This window comes from Bison bison, unplaced genomic scaffold (genome assembly GCF_000754665.1).
Source record: "Bison bison bison isolate TAMUID 2011002044 unplaced genomic scaffold, Bison_UMD1.0 scf7180017864464, whole genome shotgun sequence".
Taxonomy (NCBI): domain Eukaryota; kingdom Metazoa; phylum Chordata; class Mammalia; order Artiodactyla; family Bovidae; genus Bison; species Bison bison.
In genome coordinates this window covers 7,161,144-7,185,957 of record NW_011495025.1, presented here as the reverse complement: position 1 = coordinate 7,185,957, position 24,814 = coordinate 7,161,144, and the positions used below count along the sequence as shown (strand labels likewise).

At 38.6% G+C, this 24,814-nt stretch overlaps 1 protein-coding gene across 7 annotated transcripts in view; it reads left to right on the top strand.

The window, feature by feature from the left end:
• Positions 1 to 24,814, top strand: part of LCORL (ligand dependent nuclear receptor corepressor-like) — a 178,623-nt gene that overhangs the window by 743 nt on the left and 153,066 nt on the right. For 2 of the 7 annotated variants that reach the window (XM_010860205.1, XM_010860204.1), the window contains exon 1: positions 27 to 297. The exons of 3 other annotated variants lie outside the window; for them this stretch is intronic. In XM_010860205.1, coding sequence (XP_010858507.1) covers positions 36 to 297 — 262 coding nt within the window. In that variant the 5' untranslated portion in view covers positions 27 to 35. Of the gene's footprint in view, positions 1 to 26; positions 298 to 5,187; positions 6,201 to 24,814 lie in introns of those variants that run through there. 2 more of the 7 variants (XM_010860208.1, XM_010860210.1) reach the window with 2 other exon arrangements.

Here is a 24,814-nt window from a genome sequence, read left to right as displayed (position 1 = left end):
CCCCCCCCCGCCCCCTTCTCCTCACGGACGCCCCGATGACTCGGGTCCTCTTTTACTGTCATGTGATGGACCCTTCCTCGCACAGACATGCACATCGCTCTCCCCACCTCGCATCCCCTTCTGCAATTTCGTCTTCCCTTTTGGTTGGGTGGGAATCTTTTTGCTTCAAACTTCTGGGCTCCAGACTGTCATTCTGCGGGTTCCTCGGGGGTGGCGTGAGGTGGTGGGATCTCGCCGCCTTGCCGCCGTGGCTTTTTTGTCTGAGTGAGACGTGTACGTGGAGCTGTTATTCAGCAGGTTGGTTGAGTGGGCACCGAGGGGATAACGCGGGTTGTGGGATGGGGTGTGTTGTGTTTGTTTTGGCGGGGGTTGATGGGTAGGAGAGTATGAGAAGAGGTGAAGGGAAGGTTGCATTGTCTAAGGAGTGGATAGTGGCAAGCAGCTTGATAAACTGGCGATTAAACCTTGGCTTTGGGAGTTGGGTAAGAAACCTTAGTGCCCTAAGAAAACAACTACCTTGTTTCCATCTGTTCTTGCGCCACCTCGCACCCCTTTCCCTCCCCCCACTCCCCTCAGATTTATTTAGTTAGCGCTTGAAGATCTTTCTTTTTTTCTGTAGTGGAAAGGAGATCGTGGTAAGAAACTAGTACAACTTAACTCAGAAATGTGCACTGCCGAGTACGGTGGGTATAGGAAACCATACGAGAAGGAAGGTTGCTCTGATTAGGGACGTTTATGTTTAAGCAAGTCACAGTTTTACCCTTTATATGTTTTGTTGTTATCTAAGGAAACGTTCTGGGAAATAGCTTTAGTCAAGTAGTCATAAGTGATTTTGCTTTAAAAAATGTGAAAAAGAACCTCATCGTATTTTTATGTAAAATTTTAAGCCAAGTGTTGCTAATGCCTCCCGAATACAAAATGGACCCTGTTTTTATAATTGCTTATGTAAAGATCTCTTTCACTGACAACCTGTTTGAAAACTATTGAGTTGTTCAGTTAGAGTCAGGCAGGATGATAGCATTGTAATACTGGCTCGAGATACTGTGTTAAGTTTTGCCGAGGCACACAGTTATTTGACGAAGTCTTTGGACAATTTTTATATTTTAGAATACTTTGGCTTTTTGTTTTTTCTCATCTTGCTTGTTTAGTTGCATTAAGTAATCACTTTGTCTCACAAAAATATGTTTTTGAAAAATAGTCGAATTTTTGTTAAACGCAAAATTAATTGGATTTGATGGAAAAGGGAAACAGGATATCTTTCTGTCTTACCTACTTGGATACTCTAGTAGCATTAGAAGACGTTGAAAATTGAGTTAATGGTGTGTGTTTAATATGTAGTCACTATATTCACTTGTACGATCTTTGAAAGGAATTCCCCCCCCCCAAGCCCTAACTATATTTGATTATTACTTCCCACATCCCAGTCCTACTCAGGAGACCTAGGAAGATCCACCTCCTACTTATAAACAATAAAACTCTTAAGCAGGGTAAACACTGGTTGATTGGATTTTTTCAGTAGTCTCTGTGTGAAGCACCTATTCATAGTATGAATTGAGATTGAATGTATTTGTGTAACTTTTAAGTTGCGTTTTGCTATTTGTAAACATGTTTGCAAAGAAACTGTATTCTTTTTACTGTGCCTGTGTGTATGTGTGTGAATATGTGTACTTCCATATTGAATATTTAGTGCTCTTATTGACATTTTATAAAATATTTTGTCTGCCTTTGGGGAAGAAAATGATCTACAAGTCTTTTTTTTAAATGAGGTATGAAAATTGTAAGCAGTGTTTCAAGGCTATACAGCAAATTAGTATTGAATTAATAGTGAAATTTTAAAATCTCAGTTCTTAGCCTAAATCTTTAATCTTTTTTCATTTTTTAAATAACATATTAATGTTTTAATTTTATGGGCAAAAAGTCCATTTTACTTGTCACAACTGCTTGTAGTTAGCTAAGATGTTTAATTCTTGATATGGAAAATATCATTTACCTTTCTCTATTTGTGGAGCTCATCTCTTTATGTTAGATTTATGGCTACTCTGTGATTTAATCCTAGTATTTCTTTTTTTAGAATTGAGGAGTTCTGTAAGCTCTGTGTCACAATATCATTATTTACAATGTGGTGCTTTTTACAATTTGATTTTTTTTTTCCTGCAATCCTGTACTGTGCTAACTTTCGAGAAGGTTCATCTAACAAATATTTGAGTGCTTGTTGGATATAATTAGTAGTATTTGATCCCTGGGTCGGGAAGATCCCCTGGAGAAGGAAATGGCAACCCACTCCAGTATTCTTGCCTGGAGAATCCCATGGACGGTGGAGCCTGGTAGGTTACAGTCTGCGGGATCCAAAGAGTTGGACACGACTGAGTGACATCACTTCACTTCACTCAGCATGATATTGAGTGATAATAGATATAGACCTGGATTGTATGAAATACATAATTAGTATCTGATAAGTCATAAAATTTAAAGCAAAGTCTAGGATAAAAGAAACGCATTAATATATTTTTAAACTTTATCAGGACTTGTATAGTCTATTAGGATATTTGATCTGGGAAATGCAAGTTTTTTGTTTTAACTTTTAATTTTGATATAATCTCAAATTTACAAGAAAAGTTGGAAGAATAGTACAAGGGACTCCTCTATATCCTTCCCCACATTCAGCAAATGTATTACATTTTGAAGTATTTGCTTTATCATTCTTGCCCTGTATTTATCTATATCTTTTTTTTTCTGGACCATTCAAAGGGTGATTTGGAGACATGATGCCTCTTTATCCCTAAATTCTTCAGTTATACTTCCTAAAACCAAGGACATTGTCTTGCCTAACCATAGTATAGTTATTAAAACCAGGTAATATAACATTGACATACTTTAATATTACTGAATTCATAATTCATGTTCGTTTTATCAATTTTATTTTATAGCTTTTCCCCCCAGCGAGGATCATACATTGCATTTGGTTGTCATATTTCTTTAGTCTCTTTAAATCTGGAACATTTCCTCAGCCTTTCCTGTATTTCTTGACCTTGACATTTTTGAAAAGTACAGGACAGTTATTTTGTCGAATGTCCCTCAATTTGAATTTGTCTGTTGTTTCCTCATGATTAGATTGGTTATGCATTTTTGGCAGGAATATCTTCTGTCCTTCTTAATACCTTGTATATTAAGGTTCATGATGTTGGTTTGTCCCAACGTTGGTGATGGTACCTTTGAAAGTTTGGTTTATGTGGTATTCTCTGTATTTCTCCCTAAAAGTTACTGTTTGTCCTTTTGTAATTAATATGTAATTGATGGGACAATACTTTGAAGAATAGGATATTTACATAGTCTCATAAAACTTACCCACAAGTTTTAACATCCATTCATGACTTTTTGTTCTGTGGCTAGTAGTTGATACTCTGTCATAAAGCAGTCTTTCCTCTCTTCCTTTATTTTGTTATTTTTATTAGAATGAACTCATTGATTCTTAACTTTATTCAGTGGTTAAATCCATTGCTGTCATTATTTTGATTTCCAGGTTGTCCTAGGTTTGGCCAGTGGGAGCCTCATCAAGCTGGTTCCGGTGTTTTTTGACAAACCATGTGTTTCCCCAATCCCTCCCTACCCAATGATTATTTTTGAGCACTTCTTTCTTCCCAAGCAAAATATTCCAGGTTTATCTTGGATTTTACCTGTCCCAGCCCTGACATCAGCCGTTTTTCCAAGGAGTCTTAGATTCTTTTTAGTGGAAAATGGATTTAGATACGAAAATGTGAACAGGAGGTGTCAGGACTGTTGTTAAGCCCTGTTTCATGATACAGAAGTTAATCATCAGTGTAATTGATTTCCTTAAGGTTACAACAGTAAAACAATGAAGATTTGATTAGAATTAGTCTATAAACTCCAGCATTTTTCCAACATAGCATCATTGTCCCAGTAGAAATAGTTTTCTAGCAGCCACATATAAAAGGCATGTTTGATTTAGCCCAGTATATTAAAAATATTTAAAATTAACCCATATAAACTGAATTAGTTTACATTCTTTTTAAAATATTAAGTCTTTGAAATCAGTTATTATATCTCAAGTTGGACTGGCTACATTTCAGATGCTTAGTAGCCTCTTGCAGCAAATGGCTACCACATTGAACAGCACAGTTTTATAATGAGTGACTCCAGCAAAGTCTTGATTACCTGAATACCACACTTATTCACTTCTGTTGAATAAGTGATACTAACCAAACTGATAGCTTTCCCCAAATCTTTTATTCCCCATGTCTTTTGTTTGAATACTGTAATATAGCAAATGGGAATATAGATCTTGGAACTAGACTATCTTGTGTTTGAATTCTAACTGTTAACCACCTACCAGTTACCACCTACAAGTTACTTAATCTCTCTGTACATCAGTCCCTTACCTATAAATTGAAGATAATAAAAGTTGTTTGAAAATTAATTGTGTTGATATCTGTTAATATGTCTGCCATAGAAAGCATGCCTTAAACTGCCTATTATTGTTATTGAATTATACAGGTTATTAGCAGTTTTGAGCTTTAGGTTTTTGCCAATGGATTCTTTCTGGCGGGAATGCCAATGAACAATGAAAAGATCCTGAGTCATGTTAAAGAAGAAGATAGTAAGGGCTTAAAAGATCTATATTCCAGGATATTCTTGAGCCATAGTCATGGAGTTTAAGAATCACAGTATAGTCACTTGGCTTTGTCTTTGCTTTTTATATGTAAGGAGAGCAAAAGACGTTTCATGCCATTCTACATTCTAAGGGATATTTTGGCTTCGTAGTAACTGAATACAAGAAATTAGTTAAAATTCATTTAAAAAAAGCCTACTACCGTACTAGATCATATTGAACTCTTTGTTGTTACCTACTCTCTGTACTCTTCCTGTTAACCATGTCACTGTCTTTGAGCTCTGCACTCAGCAAGTGTTTGCAGAGTAAACTTTCTTCCAAACTACCTGCTCCCAACCATAATCAGGGTCAGAAGATATTATCTTCCTCTACTTTTAACCTCTGAAGAGATTACAGAGCACTTCATAGAGCTGTAACACTTAACGTGTCCGACTCTTTGCGACCCCCAAGGACTCTAGTAGCCTATCAGGCTCCTCCGTCCATGGGATTTTCGGGCAAGAGTGCTGGAGTGGATTGCTATTTCCTTCTCCAGGGGATCTTCCTGACCCAGGAATCGAACCCGGGTCTCCCACGTTGCGGGCAGACGCTTTACCGTCTGAGCCGTCAGGGAAGCCTCAAAGATGGGATAGTCCAGGGAAATAGAGTTCTACATAATCAGCTTGAAAGTTCTTTCTGGGTGCTTCTTTTTCTCCTACTCCTTTGTTTTTCCACTAACGTCTGCTTCATCTTGTCACTATTGCTGTGTAAATCCCAGAAGAGAAGATTTATGTAGAAATCTGGATTTGATGAGAACTGGTATGAATGGGTCAGCTACCCAAAAACTTAGACCCTAAAACTATTGTTTCAAATAGCATTTATTTTATTCATTAAAAAAGATGTGAATTATACCACTATCTAATATATATCAGGCAAGTGGAATCTGTGATGATCATGAGTAGTTGGGTGGTGAAGACACATATCCAAATTTCTCTGTAAAATAGGCTTACTGTGAATTTTGCATGTAAAATTTGAAATTCTGTATACTCTTCAATTGTATACCTGGAAGTTCTGCCATCCTTGGGTTCAAACAATATATGAATTTTATGTATTTGCAGATGTTAGAAACAGGCTGTGTGTCAGTGTGAGCATACCATACATATCCTCCTTTCTCTGTGGGCTTGCTGTCTCTTCCTGTCCATGCTACTTCCCTTAGCTGGCTACATGTGTGTACCCCTCTCCCTGTTTGGGTGGGTACTGTGGTAAGTTCCTATTATGTCACCATAAGTAGCTATTATGTATTCTCCATGCTCCTCTGACTTATCTTTCAATCCTGGTCTTTATTTTTTCTACCACAATGCAGTCTTGGCAGGAGCATCAAAGGCATGTACATTTTTGGATATACAATTTTTCTTTCTTTTTGGTTATTCCAGTTTTTCCAATTATGTGTTATTAAGGTTTAGAGTTCCTTTTTCCTTTGGCTAATATTCCTTCTTTGTGTGTGTGTTTTTGTGTGTTTTATTCACCACAGAATATAGGAAAGACAATGTGAATAGGCCCAGACCAACCTACTACTGCCATTAGGAAACTAATTAAGGTAACAAAATAATGCCATATTTGTATTTGAAGAATGCTGCTTTGCTCTTAAAGCTAAATAAAAATTTGTTTTGAGACTTCTTATGTTTTCTAGAAAACAACTTACAACTTACTTTTCTATATCTTCTTAATAGTTTTCCCACTCGTTGGCAACAGTCCTATTCTGCTTATATTTGCTTCTTTGTTTTTCTTTGTTCTTTACCTTAATCTATTACTAAGTTATTGCTATTTTCTTTACAATATCCTTTTGAATTTTGTTTTTTCTGATGAAGTCAAACACTTGGGCAGGTTCAGATGAGAGTCTAGTTTATGCCAGTAGCTGTATAGCTGATTTACTGTCCTTCACCGTAGCTTACAGCCTATATTAAATCATTATTTGGAGTAACTACTTTGATTTTTGTAGTTTAAAAAGCAGTGGTATCTCCCATGTGTCTTTTTTCATCAAATACAAGTTAGTTGATCATAGTCCATCAGACTTCTTTCCTGTTTGGCTCACTTCTTCTTTAGACAGCCCAGCCACTTACATTGATTTTTACTTCTGGTTTGTACACGTTGCCCCAAATTCTTGAGTATATTATTAATCATAACAGCCACCCTGCATCCTCAGTCACCTTTAAAATTCAGTTGTATCTTAGAGTCTTTTCTAAAGCATTTATTGAAAAACAAGTTTGAGATCTTTCTCTGTTAATTTCAAACTGATCAGTTCATTTCTGATGGCTGTATGTAAGGTGTGTATGTAGGAAAATAACTTTGTCCAGTAGTCTTCATATTTAAATAGTAAACTAGGAAACAGTTTAGGGACAAAGAGCTAAGTCTGCAAATGGTAAAAAGGATTAAGAATTGAAAAAACACAGTTCCTTATTAGCCTCTACCACTGGTCCCAGATAGGAAAAGGAGTACGTCAAGGCTGTATTTTGTCACCCTGCTTATTTAACTTAGATGCAGAGTACATCATGAGAAATGCGGGGCTGAAAGAAGCAGAAGCTGGAATCAAGATTGCCGGGAGAAATATCAATAACCTCAGATATGCAGATGACACCACCCTTACGGCAGAAGGTGAAGAGGAACTAAAAAGCCTCTTGATGAAAGTGAAAGAGGGGAGTGAAAAAGTTGGCTTAAAGCTCAACATTCAGAAAACTAAGATCATGGCATCTGGTCCCATCACTTCTTGGCAAATAAATGGGGAAACAGTGACTGACTTTATTTTTGGGGGCTCCAAAATCACTGCAGATGGTGACTGTAGCCATGAGATTAAAAGATACTTGCTCCTTGGAAGGAAAGTTGTGACCAACCTGGACAGCATTGTAAAAAGCAGAGACATTACTTTGTTAGCAAAGGTCCGTCCAGTCAAGGCTATGGTTTTTCCAGTGGTCATGAATAGATGTGAGAGTTGGACTATAAAGAAAGCTGAGCACTGAATAATTGATGCTTTTGAACTGTGGTGTTGGAGAAGACTCTTGAGAGTCCCTTGGACTGCAAGGAGATCCAACCAGTCCATCCTAAAGGAGATCAGTCCTGAGTGTTCATTCAAAGGACTGATGTTGAAGCTGAAACTCCAATACTTTGGCCACCTGTTGCGAAGAGCTGACTCGTTTGAAAAGACCCTGATGCTGGGAAAGAATGAGGGCAGGAGGAGAAAAGGACAATAGAGGATGAGATGATTGGATGGCATCACTGACTCAATGGACATGTTTGGGTAAACTCTGGGAGTTGGTGATGGACAGGGAAGTCTGGTGTGCTGCGGTTCATGGGGTTGCAAAGAGTTGACCATGACTGAGCGACTGAACTGAACTGAACTGAACTGTAGCTAAAGCTCCAATATTTTGGCCACCCGATGGGAAGAGCCAATTCACTGGGGACGATTGAGGGCAGGAGAAGAAGAGGGTGACAGAGGATGAGATGGTTGTTGCATCATCAGCTAAATGGACATGAGTTTGAGCAAAGTCCGGGAGATAGTGAAGGACAGGGAAGCCTGGCGTACTGCAGTCATGGCGTCGCAAAGAGTTGGATGCAACTAAGTGACTGAACAAGTTATAACCTTAGGCACAAGTCATTTTACTTTTCACAGATAGAAATCTGTGAAACTAGGATAGTATCTGTCCTTAAAGGTTCTCTATTTTTGGTTTTTATGAAAAGTAATTTACTTATGTAGTAGTGGTTTCTGGACTAACATATAAATTAAGGAATTATCAGCATAAAGATGACATGTAAATCTGTGGAAATGAATGAGACCACCTAAGGGCAAGAGATAGTATTACTAGAGGGGAGTAGAGTACTTGGTACCACATCTTAAAGAATCTTAACACTCTTTGGATGGTGAAAGAGGAGTCTCAAAGTAAGACCACTGGACTTTTACACTGTAAAGTAAAACTGTTGGCTGAGTACAAAAACCAGGAGAGATGGCATTACCAAATCTAAGAGGAGAGAAGAGTGTTACAATAAGGAGAGATTGTTATATGTTGATGAGATGTCAAATACCATTAAACAGGGAAGTGTACATTGTTTTTGGCAGCATGGAAGTACTTGGTGACCTTGACTGGATAAATTTAAGCAGAATGGTGGGAATGGAAGCTGTATTGTAATAGGTTAGAATGTATTTAAGATTAATGTAAGAGGAGAAAACATTTGAGAAGGTACATTTTGAGGGAGAACATAATGAATGGAGCAATAATTGGAAGGGAGTTGCTGATGGACAGGGAAACATGGCGTGTTGCATTCCATGGGGTTGCAAAAAGTCAGACACGACTGAGCTACTGATCTGAACTGGGCTTAAGGGATGTTTGTTTCATAGATAGAAAATAAGTTGGAGAATACTTTTCGGAATTGATAATATCCATGATTGCTTTATATGTTAATTTAAGCTCAGACTTGATAGCTACAAAATATTGAGAAATAATTAAATAAATAGACTTGGTTTGAATCATTGAATGTGAACTCTTGTTTTTCCTTCGAAATATATTTTCCTAAGTAAGTTCATCAACTTAATATATGTAGTATTAGTGTGTTACGCATTTTAAAAGAAAGATTTTTTTCCCAGTTAGTTTACTGTTGTCAGTCATCGAATATCTTGAGTCCTACTGTGTGTCAGTTAATTGGAGTGTAATTCTATGATTCTTTCTAAACTAGGTTCTGAATTGGAAATAGACTGAAAAATAAAGAATCAAAATGTTAGCTTTTTAGACAGTAAGGTTGTATTAAAGAACCTGGCTTGTAACTGAGGCCAAAATAAAGACAGTATCACTCTGAATTGAACTTGCCAACCTATCAAAGACAAAGCAGCTGGAGCTGCAGGCCTCTTCTAATAAACAAGGAAGCTTTACTACCTGTTACCTATGGTTTGTTATTGATACATTGGACCATCTAGGCAGGATGAGTAGTAGGCTTGGACATGCATGAAAAATGACCTTTAAAACATTAATCCATTCTGCTAGGAACAACTATCAGGATGCTGCCAATACTAGTCATTTTTCTTTGCTTTGGTAGGATGAATAAGGTGTAGAAAAAAGGGCAAAAGCTCCTTCAAGAATACTTCCCCCTAAAGTATTGGGAGAGGTGGGAATTGTGAGTTGGGTAAAAAGACTAATTACTACATTTGCTTTTAAAGATTCACAGTTATGAGGGATGTAAAGTATTAGAGTTGGCATAATATAATGGAAAGACAGAGCAATTAATTTGATTTGAAGAATCTGAAATGACTATACTTAAAAGGATTGACTGAAAGTAAGGGTTACAGACTTTTTTTGTAAAGGGCTAGATGTAAACATTTAGTCCTGGTGAGCCATATGGTCTTTATTGCAACTACTCAACTCTTCTGTTCTAGTGCAAAGTTCAGTTCAGTTCAGTCGCTCAGTACAGTCTGACTCTTTGCAACCCCATGGACTGCAGCACACCAGGCCTCCCTGTCCACCAACTCCTGGAGTTTACTCATACTCATGTCCATTGAGTCGGTGATGACATCCAAACATCTCTTCCTCTGTGTCCCCTTCTCCTCCTGCTTTCAATCTTTCCCAGCATCAGGGTCATTTCAAATGAGTCAGCTGTTCATATAAGGTGTCCAAAGTATTGGAGTTTCAGCTTCAACATCAGTCCTTCAAATGAACACTCAGGACTGATCTTTATGATAAACTGGTTGGATCTCCTTGCAGTCCAAGGGACTCTCAAGAGTCTTCTCCAACACCACAGTTCAAAAGCTTATAGTCCAACTCTCACATCCGTACATGACTACTGGAAAAACCATAACCTTGACTAGACAGACCTTTGTTGACAGAGTAATGTCTCTGCTTTTTAATATGCTGTCCAGGTTGGTCATAACTTTCCTTCCAAGGAGCAAGAGTCTTTTAATTTCATGGCTGCAGTCACCATCTGCAGTGATTTTGGAGCCCAAAAAAATAAAAAGTCTGACACTGTTTCCCTATCTATTTGCCATGAAGTGATGGGACTGTATGCCATGATCTTAGTTTTCTCAATGCTGAGCTTTAAGCCAACTTTTTCACTCTCCGCTTTCACTTTCATCAAGAGGCTCTTTAGTTCTTCACTTTCTGCCATAAGGGTGATGTCATTTGCATATCTGAGGTTATCGATATTTCTCCCACCAATCTTGATTCCAGCTTGTGCTTCTTCCAGCCCAGCATTTCTCATAATGTACTCTGCATCTAAGTTAAATAAGCAGGGTGACAGTATACAGCCTTGACGTACTCCTTTTCCTATTTGGAACCAGTCTGTTGTTCCATGTCCAGTTCTAACTGTTGCTTCCTGACCTGCATAGAGATTTCTCAAGAGGCAGGTCAGGTGGTCTGGTATTCCCATCTGTTTAAGGATTTTCCACAGTTTATTGTGATCCACACAGTCAAAGGCTTTGTCATAGTCAAGAAAGCAGAAATAGATGTTTTTCTGGAACTCTCTGGCTTTTTCGATGATCCAGCATATGTTGGCAATTTGATCTCTGGTTCCTCTGCCTTTTCTAAAACCAGCTTGAACATCTGGAAATTCATGGTTGATGTATTGCTGAAGCCTGGCTTGAAGAATTTTGAGCATTACTTTACTAGCGTGTGAGATCAGTGCTATTGTGCAGTAGTTTGAGCACTGTTTGGCATTGTCTTTCTTTGGGATTGGAATGAAAACTGACCTTTTCCAGTCCTGTGGCCACTGCTGAGTTTTCCAAATTTGCTGGCATATTGAGTGCAGCACTTTCACAGCATCATCGTTCAGGATTTGAAATAGCTCAGCTGGAATTCCATCACCTCCACTAGCTTTGTTCGTGGTGAAGCTTCCTGAGGCCCACTTGACTTTGGACTCCAGGATGTCTGGCTGTAGGTGAGTGATCACACCATCATGATTATCTGGGTTGTGAAGATCCTTTTTGTACAGTTCTTCTGTGTATTCTTGCCACTCCTTCTTAATATCTTCTGCTTCTGTTAGGTCCTTACCATTTCTGTCCTTTATTGAGCCCATCTTTGCATGAAATGTTCCCTTGTTATCTCTAATTTTCTTGAAGAGATCTCTAGTCTTCCCATTCTGTTGTTTTCCTCTATTTCTTCGCACTGATCACTGAGGAAGGCTTTCTTATCTCTCCTTGCTATTCTTTGGAACTCTACATTCAAATGGGTATAGCTTTCCTTTTCTCCTTTGCTTTTTGTTTCTCTTCTTTTCACAGCTATTTGTAAGGCCTCCTCAGGCAAACATTTTGCATTTTTGCATATCTTTTTCTTGGGGATGGTCTTGATCCCTATCTTCTGTACAATGTCACGAACCGCCGTCCATGTTTCATCAAGCACTCTATCAGATCTAGTCCCTTAAATCTATTGCTCACTTCCACTGTATAATCCTAAGGTATTTGATTTAGGTCATACCTGAATGGTCTAGTGATTTTCCCTGCTTTCTTCAATTTAAGTCTGAATTTGGCAATAAGGAGTTCATGATCTGAGCCACAGTCAGCTCCTGGTCTTGTTTTTGCTGACTGTATAGAGCTTCTCCATCTTTGGCTGCAAAGAATATAGTCAATCTAATTTCGGAGTTGGCCGTCTGGTGATGTCCATGTGTAGAATCTTCTCTTGTGTTGTTGGAAGCGGGTGTTTGCTATGACCAGCGCGATCTCTTGGCAAAACTGTATTAGCCTTTGCCTGGCTTCATTCTGTACTCCAAAGGTCAAATTTGCCTGTTACTCCATGTGTTTCTTGACTTCCTACTTTGCATTCCAGTCCGCTATAATGAAAAGGACATCTGTTTTGGATGTTAGTTCTAAAACGTCTTGTAAGTCTTTATAGAACTGTTCAACTTCAGCTTCTTCAGCGTTACTGGTTGGGGCATAGACTTGGATTACAGTGATATTGAATGGTTTGCTTTGTAAACGGACAGAGATCATTCTTTTCGTTTTTGAGATTGCATGCAAGTACTGCATTTCAGACTCTTTCGTTGATTACGATGGCTACTCCTTTTCTTCTAAGGGATTCTTGCCCACAGTAGTAGATATAGTGGTCATCTGAGTTAAATTCACCCATTCCAGTCCATTTTACTTTGCTGATTTCTGAAATGTTGATGTTCACTCCTGCCATCTCCTGGTTGACCACTTCCAATTTGCCTTGATTCATGGACTAACATTCCAGGTTCTTATGCAGTATTGTGCTTTACAGCATTGGACCTTTTTTTATCACCAGGCACATCCACGACTGGGTGTTGTTTTTGCTTTAGCTCCGTCTTTTCATTCTTATTTCTCTACTGATCTCCAGTAGCATATTGGGCACCTACCGACTTGGGGAATTCGTCTTTCAGTGTCCTATATTTTTGCCTTTTCATACTGTTCATGGGGTTCTCAAGGCAAGAATACTGAAGTGGTTTGCCATTCCCTTTTTCAGTGGACCACATTTTGTCAGAACTCTCCACCATGACCCATCCGTCTTGGGTGGCCCTACACGGCATGGCTTAGTTTCATTGAGTTAGACAAGGCTGTGGTCCATGTGATTAGATCGGTTAGTTTTCTGTGATTGTGGTTTCAGTCTCTCTGCCCTCTGATGCTCTCTCAGCACCTACTGTCTTACTGGGGTTTCTCTTACCTTAGACATGGATATCTATTCTAGTGCAAAAGCAGTGTGTAAATAAATGAGCATAGTGTGGTCCAAAAACAAAATTATCTAGAAAAGTAGGCAGATTTTACATACTGGCTATAGTTTACTGATCCTTAAGTTAAATGATCCAGCTGGAAAGTCGGGTGGAAGGAACAGGTTGAGGGATAGTATAAGCAAAGATATAGAAATCTAAATAGTATATATTCTGAAAATATTCAGCATTCTAGTGTCATTGGAATACAGGATAGAAGTAGGAAATAGGATTGAAAGTATAATTTATGGTGTCTATAAGGAAATTATGAGCGTTTGAGGTTTTTTTTTTTTGAATGGGTAATAAGCATGATCATATAAATCAACTTATTTTCACTTTGGACATCTGTTGGTTCAGGTTTGAGGGTTTTTTGTTTGTAATAGTTTTAAGAAGCTCAAATTGAAGCAGCCCATTTGAGTCAAAGCTGGGAAAATGAGCAATTTCCATTTCAATAAATTAATGAAGATACTGGATTGCTGAAATACTCTCAAATAGCACCCTTTTTTTGCCTGGGTTCTTAACAACTTGAAAATTAAAACAAGGAGAAAGATGGAAGCAGAATATCACTTTTATTAATGATAGAAGGCAGATAAGAGAGATAACTTAGTAGGAAAATTTGGGTTCTGGCATAGGGCTTTCCTTGTAACTCAGACGGCTAAGAATCTGCCTGCAGTGCAGGCAACCCTGGTTTGATTCCTGGGTCAGGAAGATCCCCTGGAGAAGGGAGTGGCAACCCACTGCAGTATTCTTGCCTGGAGAATTCCATGGACAGCCCACAGATTTGCAGAGTCAGACACAACTGAGCAGCAAACACATAAATATGCCTATTTATCTACTGAGTCCTAGGCATACCAGGGATGCAGATAGAATATGAGCTCTTTGCATGTATGTTCTCTCAATAGCTACATCCAAGGGTCTACTCAGTTATTCTTTACAAAATCACCAATGAGAATAAGAATAGTCACTATATTTCCCTAGGAGTAAAGAGAGTCTGAGATTGTGCAGATGACGCATCCTTCCTCATAGAAGCAGGGAGCAAGGAAAGGGTATTACTCCAGTAACTATTGAGGCTGGTTTTGCAGAGTTATATCTGGGCATAAGTGTACTGAAAACAGTACAATTGTCATTATACTGAAAATACATGAAACTTATATATTCAAAGTATTTTTTTAAAATACTTAATTCTAGTGTTTGAAATTCTCAATTTTTTAAAACTCTCAAAATAAAGTTGGTAGAGTTTTATTTTTTTTTAATGAACTAGCTTTTGCTACAAGCTTCTATGTAAGATATTTAAATAGAATGCATGTTTGGCTAGAAAAAGATGATACTGTCTTATTTATCAATTTTCCATTGACTTTTCAAATTTAGAAAGAATTAATGTAAAGGAATAGACCATTGTTTCTTTAAGAAAATGTGGATACTTTGACAAATAGATTATCCTTTTATTTAGCTTGAATTATGGGTGCTTATGCAGTTTATTTGGGAGAAAGCAATGGCACCCCACTCCAGTACTGTTGCCCGAAAAATCCCATAGACCAAGGAGCCTGGTAGGCTGCAGTCCATGGGGTCGATAAGAGTCGGACACGACTGAGCGACTTCACTTTCACTTTCCACTTTCATGCATTGGAGAAGGAAATGGCAACCCACTCCAGTGTTCTTGCCTGGAGAATCCCATGGACAGAGAAGCCTGGTAGGCTGCAGTCCATGGGGTCGCACAGAATCGGACACAACTGAATCGACTTAGTAGTATGCAGTTTATTTACTGGTATCACTTTTTGTTTTTAAAATGTCATCAGTTATTCTTCCTTGTTCCTTTCTTCTTCCTTTTCTGAACATTTTAGTACTGAAATCATCAGGTGGAACCAAACAAAGGTATGTCTGGGGCAGGGGCAGCGGCATGTCCTCTTGAAAGGTGGGATGTCAGAGCCTGGCAGGGATAAGAAGGGTCCCCATGTGCGATAATGGAACTGGAGGCATGAGGAGCAATCTGCTTAGGAGGGCACACCAGTGTAAGGTTTTGGAGCTAAGCAGGGTCAAATTGGTATTTGTAAAGGAGAGTAGCCTGGTACAGGGTAAGAGGATGAGGAGGGCATCTACTTGGAGGTGATGGGGGCCAGTGGGGGCAGCAGACAAGCATCTGTGTAGGAGGGTAGCCTAGTATGGGTGTATCATGCCTCAAGTTGGGTGAGATGGGAGTCCATGTTTGCAGGCATCCCAGTGCAAGATCAGAGCCTGAGGGTGGGGAGAGGAAGACATCCTAGTGGAGGGTCAGTTGTGTAAGGGATGTTAGTAGCTAAGCAAGATGAGGATATTCTTTTAGGAGTGCCAGGCATGAGGAATAGCAGCCTGAGCAAGGTGGAGAGGTTTTACTCATGGAGAAGGCGTGCGGGTGTTGTGGCAAAAAGGGGTGAAGAGAGCATCCATGTGGGGATGGAGAAGCAGCCACAATGGGAGACTGGTCCAGTAAGTAACATTAAGGATAATGAGAGCCAGGCATATCAGTGTCTGAGAACAGAGTTACTGTTACGGAAGTTGGAAAATACTAGAATGCTTTCCATATTATTGAATTGGAAAAGAGATGTTGGTGTGAATTCATGGTTTTTATTCTATATAAATATAGAATATAGAAGTATGTACTTATGCCCTAAATTGTTCTCTAAGAAGGGGCCTAGGAGCAGTGACACCTCAGTAGCAATGAGCATGATGCTTCATTGTTAATTTCCTGATTTTATAACAAATGGCTATATTTGTAAGAGAATGCCTTCCTAGGAAATAGTTATTAAAGAATTCAAGAGTGATGGGTTATCATGTGGGACATTTACTCTCAAATAGTTGGAAAAGTAACAGTTTTTACCATAAGTCAAACATTTAATTGTTACAAATAAAAATAAATACTTAAAAACAATGCTATTCATCTAAATACTACATTCTCTTGAATAAATCACTTTTAGTGTTTGAAACTTGTCTAAGACTTTTCATCTAGAAAATAATGAAGGTAGAATTTACTTTTAAGTCTATATTACTCTTCTGGTAAAATCTGGTTTTAAAATTAGCAAATCTAATCCTTCCTGCTTCCTGATGCATTTAAAACATTAATACTAGAACTGTGTTCTTTATTTCAAAACTTTGAATTCAGAAGTAGGGAGAAATACTCTGGGTTTAGACATTCTTGTCCCTTTGTGGTATAGAGAAGAGTGATTAAATTTCTTTGTATGTGTCCAGGAATGATTGTGGGACTTGAGAAGGGAACTAGAAGCTAAATCATGGAGAAAAACCAAAGCAGTATATGACAGTAATTATTGTTATTTTAAATTATATTATTTTACTGTTCATTAGGCATTAAATGCTTAATTATACTACAATTCATTTGATTTTCACAACATAAGTAGGAACTATTTTTATCATCCACACCTTACAGATAAAGAAGTTCAGTAACTCATAGGTAGTAGAAAACCATTGCAAGATTTTAAAGCATGGGAGTGATGTAGTTTAATTTGTGGTTTTGATGGCTCAGATGATAACGAATCTGCCTGCCATGAGGGACACCTGGGTTCGATCCCTGGGTTGGGAAGATCCCCTGGAGGAGGGCATGGCAACCCACTCTAGTATTCTTGCCTGGAGAATCCCATGGACAGAGGAGCTTGATGGGCTACAGTCCATGGGGTCGCAAAGAGTTGGACACAACTGAGCGATTCAGCACAGCACAGCTGCCAGTAGAAGAATAGGACAGGCAGATCAATCAGGGAAATGTCAGGATAGCCCAACCAAGAAATTATGAGGGTCTGAAATAAGAGTAGTGGTAGAAACAGAGGAGGAAGAAGAATTCAAAAGATATGAAGCATTAAAATCAGTAGATTTTCGTCATAGATGAGCTGTGGGCATATAGAAAAAGGAGGAAGATTAAGGAATCATTTCCAGGCTTGTATTTAAGAGGTTTAATTGGATCGTGAGAACGTTATCCAGATGGAACATAGAGCAGTTTTCATATTTGTGATAGTAGAGTCAGTATATAGGTGTATCAGTTTCTAGGATCAACCATTAGGATGTGCTAGTTTGCCTTAAGCCAGTTGTTGCAAAAGTATGTACAACAAGAACTCTAAAGAAACCAGTCATACAACGGAATATAGTAGAGTATAAATTCTGATCTTTCTTAGCTCAGAACTTTTGCTGCAGGAATGATGTGGCACCTCTGCATTCTTGTGTTCTTAACATTTGTAGATCCAGGGGTGGCTTTGGACCTTGATTATTATTGGGTGTGGTGTTTTGTCGTTCCCCAACCCCCCACCCTGCAACTTTATCCCTTATTATGTGTCAGAAAAATAAGGAATAGACTTAACCTAGATAGACTTACTAATTTTATGTTTTATTTTATTTTTTGTTAGGCACGTATCTTTATAATAAATACAAGTAATTTGGAAAGACTACCTCAAGTCAGTTTTCACCAATTGTGTCAAATATAGTAGAGTAAATGTAACATGGTTCACTGTAGGTTTTAGACTTCCATAGCTGAAATATATAATGATTACTTCTTTAAACAAAATCCTAAACATTTTCTTGTGACCCTCACTTTCTCTCTTCCCAGTTACTCGCCTGTTTCAATATTTGATTTCTTTCTCCACTTGTATGTCTTTCAGGTATCATAAATAAGACTAGTCTAAAACTGAACTTTTGATCTCCCTCTGCTGCTGCTGCTAAGTCTCATCAGTCGTGTCCATTTAGATGGCAGCCCACCAGGCTCCCCCGTCCCTGGGATTCTCCAGGCAAGAACACTGAAGTGGGTTGCCGTTTCCTTCTCCAATGCATGAAAGTGAAGTCGCTCAGTCATGTCTGACTCTTAGCGACCCCATGGACTGCAGCCCACCAGGCTCCTCCGTCCATGGGATTTTCCAGGCAAGAGTACTGGAATGGGTCACCATTGCCTTCTCCCTCTACCAAATACCAAAGCTGTTCCTTTGGGTTTTTTTCTGATTGTACCTAGTTTCACAAGTCAGAAAGTCGTCTTTCACTTACTCTGCATCTCCACTCCTGTACCCAGTTATTATTTATTATGCTTCCAAATATATCTTAAGTCCATTCTTTTCCTTCTTTTTCCATTCCAGTCTAAGTCATCCTTGCTTTTGTTTGCCTGGACTACTGCACAAAGCCTTAGTTTCCCCTCTTCTGTTCTGATTCTTTTTAGTTTAACCTTCTACCCTACAAACAACAATCTGATGAAATATTTGCTCTATTTTCAACCCAATGATGCCTTCCTTTTGGTCCAGAGACAAAAGCAAAAGGTTTGCTTCTGTAGAATTTTGATATATTTTGTTTTGTTTTTAAAATATTTACTTATTTGGTTGTGCCAGCTCTTAGTTACAGTATGTGGGATCTTTAGTTGCAGCATGGAAACTCTTAGTTGCAGCATGTGGGATCCAGCTCCCTGACCAGGGATCGAACCTGGTCCCCCTACATTGGGACCACAGAGTCTTGGCCACTGGACCACCAGGGAAGTCCTATATTGTGTTTTTTTGAAAATTATAGCATGCCCCAAAGTTCCAGTTTGGCAGAAACCATAAGAGTTTAAAAATTGACTTGAAGCTGGATTGTGAATGTTTTTCTCCCCAAGGATTTAGTCCTTATTCTGATGTTTAATTGGGTGTTAGTTGACATTTTTGTTAGTTAGCTTTTAAGTGGTGAAGTTCACAGGAATGCCACTTTTCCACCTTCCATCCGGGCTTCCCTGGTAGCTCCCCTGGTAAAGAATCCACCAGCAATGCAGGAGACCACAGTTCAATTCCTGGATTGGAAAGATCCCCTGGAGAAGGGATGGGCTACGCACTCCAGTATTCTTGAGCTTCCCTGGTGGCTCAGATGGTGAAGAATCCTTCTGCAGTGTGGGAGACCTGGGTTCGATCCCTGGGTTGGGAAGATCCCCTGGAGGAGGGCATGGCAACCCACTCTAGTATTCTTGCCTGGAGAATCCCCATGGACAGAGGTGCCTTGTGGGCTACAGTCCATGGGGTCGAAAAGAATTGAACATGACTGAGCGACTAAGCACAGCACAGCAGCACTGTTGCAGATCTCTGTTTTATACCAAACCTCTGCAAACACTGATTACTCCTTGGGGAAATAAAAGTAGCTTTCCCAGGAGAATATTTGAAATCTTCAGTATAATTTATAAGAATCATTATGGGAAATTTTAAATATATAGAAAAGAAAGCATAATGAATCCCCATATTTCTGTGACCCAGCTTTAACAATAGTATTGTTAAAATTTTCATTAGGACAAAACATTTTGTATGTTGGTTATGTGAATGCAGCAATCAGTCCATTCCATGTTCTAATGTGAACAAAGTGGATTTAAATGCCAGAGTTGTGAAAAATGTCATGACATTTATGATATCTTACTGCTTGCTTTTAGGATTAATATAAACTATATTTGATTCCTTTTGATTTTGTTATGAGCCAGAAAAGGTGAGTTCTAGATCCCGGAAATTTACTCATTTCTTCTCTTCCCTCTCGTCTCCTCTCCTCTTCCTCTTCCATCCCCTCCTATCTTTTTGTTTACTTTTAAATGACTGTAAAACCATAAAGCATTGGTGCTTATGTCTTGGACCTGTCTGACATTTTATATTCATCAAGCAAATCAAAGAAGGTTCTGCTTATTAACAGATATATTGCATATGTTGATGAGCAAGTTCATTGTTTTTCATCTTGTAGAACCACTGAATTAACAGAGATATAGCTAATGTGTCAAAGAATATCAAAGCATTCATCTTATTTGGTTTTTGCTGAAATAACAGTAACTTACTAAAAGTGTTTTTACATTAGTGTTGCAAATTTGTTAACACTCATGATAATTTGATACTTAAAATTTGGTCTCAAGTGTTTATTCAGATCCATATCAAATTAATTTTATGACTTGGAAAATCTGAATTTTAGTAGATATGTACAAGTAGGGATATATAGAGGCATGAAGTGTTAGTCGCTCAGTTGTGTCCTGTTCTTTGCTACCCCATTGACTGTAGCCTGCCAGGCTCCTCTGTCCATGAAATCCTCCAGGCAAGAATACTGGACTGGGTTGCCATTTCTTTCTCCAGGGAATTTTCCCTACCCAGGGATCAAACCCAGGTCCCCTGCATTGCAGGCAGATTCTTTACCGTCTGAACTACCAGGGAGCTACAGAGGCATAGATGTATAAGTATCTATCCACATATATTAATGATTTGTCATTAGTAATAACAATTGTGATGATTCCAAGAGACTTTTAAAAAATTATTTTTAGTTTAATTTTAATGAATAGTTGAAGAGAATGTCCTGTTGACATTTGTCTGCTTGAAGTTGCGCTGTGTGTGCACAGTTGCTCAGTTGTGTCTGACTTTTTGTGACCCTGTAGACGGTAGCCCTCCAGGATTCTCTGTGCATGGAATCTTCCAGGCAAGAATACTGGAGCAGGTTGCCATTTCCTACTCCAGGGGATCTTCCTGACCCAGGGATGGAATCCGAAGGGGTCTCCTCCTCTCCTGCACTGTCAGACAGATTCTTTATCACTGAGTCACCAGGGAAGCCCCGTGCTTAAAGTTAGAGTTATATGAAAAACATTAAATTGAGATTTTTGTAGTAAATTATGAATTTAGGGTGTCTTTTATTCTAGGTGTCACTTACTAATTTTGTAACCCTTATAAAGTTATAAGCTATTCTTTTCAAAATAGCTTGTGTGTATCGATTTTTAGTCAGTTCAGTCACTCAGTCGTGTCCGACTCTTTGCGACCCCATGAATTGCAACTTGCCAGGCCTCCCTGTCCATCACCAACTCCCGGAGTTCACTCAAACTCACGTCCATTGAGTCGGTTGCCATCCAGCCATCTCATCCTCTGTCATCCCCTTTTCCTCCTGCCCCCAATCCCTCCCAGCATCAGAGTCTTTTCCAACGAGTCAGCTCTTCACATGAGGTGGCCAAAGTACAGGAGTTTCAGCTTCAGCATCATTCCTTCCAAAGAAATCCCAGGACTGATCTCCTTTAGAATGGATTGGTTGGATCTCCTTGCAGTCCAAGGGACTCTCAAGAGTCTTCTCCAACACTGCAGTTCAAAAGCATCAATTCTTTGGCACTCAGCTTTCTTCACATACATGACCACTGGAAAAACCATAGCCTTGACTAGACAGACCTTTGTTGGCAAAGTAATGTCTCTGCTTTTGAATATGCCATCTAGGTTGGTCAAGTCAGTGTTTTTCTCTTCCTTTCTGTTTACTGGACCTCTCTGTATGATTTGTTGATAGCCTTTTCTTAACATCCCATTTTAAGCTTCACATCTTTCCTTAGACAGTTTTCCTAAACTCAAATGTGATCATTTTACCCTCTGTGTAAAATTCCTCATTGGTTCCCCACCACCTTAGGATAAAGTAAAATATTTTAGAAAACTCTATCATAACCTGCTATCTCTTTTCTTTAGCCTTTTTGTCATTACACTTTTATTATTACAGTCAAGGAACTGCATCAGTAGCACAGTTACAATAGTATAGTAATAGTTAACATTTATTAAACATCTATAAATAGTTGTGCCAGATACATGCTTTACACATATTCTGTCCTTTAATCCTACAGTAATCCTGAATATAAGTTTCATACTTGGAACTTTCCAGAAGGGCAATGCTGAACTCTCTTTGGATCAAGCACTGTGCCTTCAGGCTTTAGCATTTTTCCTCCTGGATTACCAATAACTGCTGTTTTTTCTTTTTGTAAACTTTTGAAAGTATAACCATATAGAGAAAAGTATATGGATTATAAATTTACACTTCAATGAACAAAGTGAATGTACTCTTGTAACCACCACCAGATTAAGAAATAAACACCCCGGAAGTCGCCTGATAATCCCTCCCAATCATTAATCTCTCCACCCCCAAACATGAATAGTATTCTGACTTCTTAACGCCATAAATTGTATTTGCCTATTTTGGGAAACTCTGCCTGCAATGCCGGAGACCTGGGTTCAATCTCTGGGTTGGGAAGATCCCCTGGAGAAGGGAAAGGCTACCTATTCCAGTATTCTGGCCTGGAGAATTCCATTGACTGTATAGTCCATGTGGATCACAAAGAGTTGGACACTACTCAGTGACTTTCACTTTCACTTGCTTAAATGGAATTATATAGCATTTATTCTTTGTGTATAGCTTCTTTAACTTACTATGGTTGTCAGATTCATTCTTATGGCCTCCTATAGATATATTCATTTTCTTTGCTCTATAATATTCTAATGTATAAATCTGTGATAACATTCATCTATCATGAATATCATTGAAGAATTTTGGACTGTTTCCAGTTTACATTATTATAAACCATATGGTTGACATTCTTAAACATTCTGCATTTTTAACTTTGATTCTACTCCTGGATTATTTTTGTTACATTTTAGCTAATTATATTTCATTTTTTCCAGGAAACGTTTCTTATTCTTTGCAAGTTTGTATTTGGAACCGTTTTGTATGCATTGATAATCACTCTCTGTCTGTCTTATAAACATGTATGCTGTCTTTTCCAACAAGTAAAAAGTGATTGTGTGTGTGTGTCTATGCGTAAAGGAAAAAACAAGTTTTCTCCCTGCTTTCTTGGCACCCAGTAAGTACGTAAATAATTGTAGAGAGTGAATTTTTCCAATACATTCACCCTTTCATTGCTAAAATATAAACATAAAAATAATGGAAATTGAGTAACATACTTGCGGTTTAGTTGCTAAGTCATGATCGACTCTTTTGTGACCCCATGGACTGTAATCTGCCAGGCTCTTCTGTCCATGGTATTTCCAGTACTAGAGTGGTTTGCCATTTCCTTCTCAAGGGGATCTTCTGGACCCAGGGATTGAACCCATGTCTCCTGCATGTCCTGCATTGCAAGCAGATTCGTTACTAATGAGCCACCAGGGAAGCCCAGTTTGATGTATAGATTTACCTTATAACTGATTATTATCAAGTTGTGTTGAAATTTTTTCATTTGTCAGGCATCTATGTTGTCCCTTTTGTAATTTTTCTACCATACAGCTATCATGCAAAATACCTTTGGAAATTTTCTTAAAATTTGTGGCACATTTGATAATCTTATTTGTGGTTACTGAAATTATATACTCTTTGAAAGCGGTGTTGTTTTGGACATAGCCAAAGACAAATGGAGCCAAGACAAATAATGTGTTCTATCAAATGTGTTTACAAATAATGTGTTCTATCAAAAGTGAATTGAGACTGCAAGGAACATAGACTCTCCACTGCCCCTATCCTCTTGTGGCTTTGAAAACTTTTTTTTTTTTTTTTTTACATAATTAAGTCACTGAATTCAGGTAGAGTTAAGTCATTGAAATAAGCCAGAGTTTATAGTATATTTTGCTTTTGAGTTTCTTGTGCCTTAAAAGCTGGTTACTTTTGCAAGTTACTTATCTTGTACTTAATTTATACTTGAAAGTTATTTCCTTAATTTGTAAGAGTGTTTTCTTTTTCATTCTTAGCCTTTTTCATCTTGAATTTGTTGCTTCAGAAATTAACATTTTTATCTTTTTCTTTAACCACCATGCCATTAACACCTAACCTCCCAAGTTTAAAGATAAAGTGCCTCCTTCTACCATCTTATTTCACTCAAGTTCTCTTTGGCTTTAGCACTCTTTTCTTGCCCATCTCAGGGATTCTATATAATGTTTATTGAGCTTGTCTACTTTTTGTTTTTCTTCCCCGTTAAACTATGAACTTAAGGCAGGTGTTTTTATTAGGAGTGTAACAAAAATACTGACTATGAAGACTGTCATGTGTTTTGGTCGTCTCTAAAACAGTGTATTTGCTACAAATGCTCATTTTTACATTTGTAATCTTTCTTATTATTTAAAAACTCTCTACTTCTTGAAAAACCTTCATGTTACACAGTGTAGATGGTCCTTCCTTCTCTCCCTTCAGTCAGATTCTCTGTCAGCTGCATTTTCACTTCAGTTCAGTCAGTCAGTCGTGTCCGACTCTTTGCGACCCCATGAATCGCAGCACGCCAGGCCTCCCTGTCCATCACCAACTCCCAGAGTTCACCCAGACTCACATCCATTGAGTCAGTGATGCCATCCAGCCATCTCATCCTCTGTCGTCCCCTTCTCCTCCTGCCCCCAATCCCTCCCAGCATCAGAGTCTTTTCCAGTGAGTCAACTCTTCGCATGAGGTAGCCAAAGTACTGGAGTTTCAGCTTTAGCATCATTCCTTCCAAAGAAATCCCAGGGCTGATCTCCTTCAGGATGGACTGGTTGGATCTCCTTGCAGTCCAAGGGACTCTCAAGAGTCTTCTCCAACACCACAGTTCAAAAGCATCAATTCTTTGGCGCTCAGCTTTCTTCACAGTCCAACTCTCACATCCATACATGACCACTGGAAAAACCATAGCCTTAACTAGGCGGACCTTTCTTGGCAAAGTAATGTCTCTGCTTTTGAATATGCTATCTAGGTTGGTCATAACTTTTCTTCCAAGGAGTAAGCGTCTTTTAATTTCATGGCTGCAGTCACCATCTGCAGTGATTTTGGAGCCCC